This window comes from Bison bison, unplaced genomic scaffold (assembly GCF_000754665.1).
Source record: "Bison bison bison isolate TAMUID 2011002044 unplaced genomic scaffold, Bison_UMD1.0 scf7180017864280, whole genome shotgun sequence".
Lineage (NCBI taxonomy): Eukaryota > Metazoa > Chordata > Mammalia > Artiodactyla > Bovidae > Bison > Bison bison.
Genome location: NW_011494852.1, coordinates 8,640,386 through 8,641,584, shown reverse-complemented (window position 1 = coordinate 8,641,584; position 1,199 = coordinate 8,640,386). Strand labels below are relative to the sequence as shown.

Genomic DNA, 1,199 nt, shown 5'->3' with positions numbered 1-1,199 from the left:
GTAAACAGTGTGAGACTCCTCACTACCACCACCAGGCTGGGACACACAGTCTTAAGGCATTGCCTGCTGTGGCCCTCTTTGCCTGGCCAAACAGTACAGCTAATTTCTTTCTACTTCACCCAACTCTTCCTTAAAGGTTTCAACCTGCACCACTGTACAGAGGCTGGATTTTGGCAACAAATTGGGCGATCGGTGTGGGGTTGACCTAGGGGCAGCCCCACGGGGGTCCCCTGGCTTGATCAGACTCTCCGAGGTCATTCCTCCACGCCAGGCTCTTTTGAGAAGACAGAGGGTTGGAAGATTCCTTCAGAGGCCAGGTGGTCTGGGACCCTTGTCAAGAAGGCTGAGCTCGTCATATCAGGTACTGCATCTAGGCAGTGGGGGCTCTGAGTCAGAAGTGGAGGGTGAAGGAGGACCACCCTAGAAGCTGGGGAGGCTACCTTCACCTTAAAGAAGTTTCTTTCTTTCTCCAGCCTATGTCAGCCTGAAGTTTCTGCTCCAAAGAATTATTTGGAGGAAGGAGAAAGAATTGGGGACATGGAGACACCTTGGCCAGCATCTGGGTAAGTCCCCAGGTGAATATTCTGAGGCTCCTTTGAAACAGGAGGGGAAAGGGCAGGGCACAACCTTTGACATATCCCGAGGGCACAACATAAACGAATTAAAATCAAATGGGTCCAAGATGGCCGACAAGTCAACTTGACTAGACCTTGATCCTTGGTATAACTCATTGTAACACATCAGCAAGCTAAATGGCACACTCAAGGTGCCGTGACAGTTCCGAGGTCAACCATCAAAGACCAAAAAGTGGGCCATGGTCGAACTCCTGGAAATCCCCTCCCCTTCCTCAAAACTGTGGGAATAATCCTCCCACTTAGTAGTCTATGAAATGATCCAGCCCATAGAAACTACCACACCACGTTTCCAGGCCGTTGTGCTCACCCTCTGTAATGGCTCACACTCTGTCTGTGGGAAGTGTTTCTCTAGGAATAAATCCACTTCTTACCTATCACTTTGTCTCTCACTGGATTCTTTCTGTGATGAGACATCAAGAACCTGAGTCAGGCCATGGAAAAAAACAGAAGAGGACACTCAATACACCTGATAGCCCCTGGGAGATCTCAGATACCTATTCAGGACTACCAATGAGTGCCATTCTAATGAACACCCCCAAAATCTGGTTTCTGGGGATAAGATTT

The 1,199-nt window shown here is 49.1% G+C and overlaps 1 protein-coding gene across 2 annotated transcripts in view; it reads left to right on the top strand.

Moving 5' to 3' along the window:
• Positions 1-1,199, top strand: part of LOC104995387 — a 9,174-nt gene that overhangs the window by 6,410 nt on the left and 1,565 nt on the right. For both annotated transcript variants that reach the window (XM_010849275.1, XM_010849274.1), the window contains exons 3-4: positions 137-361; positions 474-563. In XM_010849275.1, coding sequence (XP_010847577.1) covers positions 137-361; positions 474-488 — 240 coding nt within the window. In that variant the 3' untranslated portion in view covers positions 489-563. The remainder of the gene's footprint in view (positions 1-136; positions 362-473; positions 564-1,199) is intronic.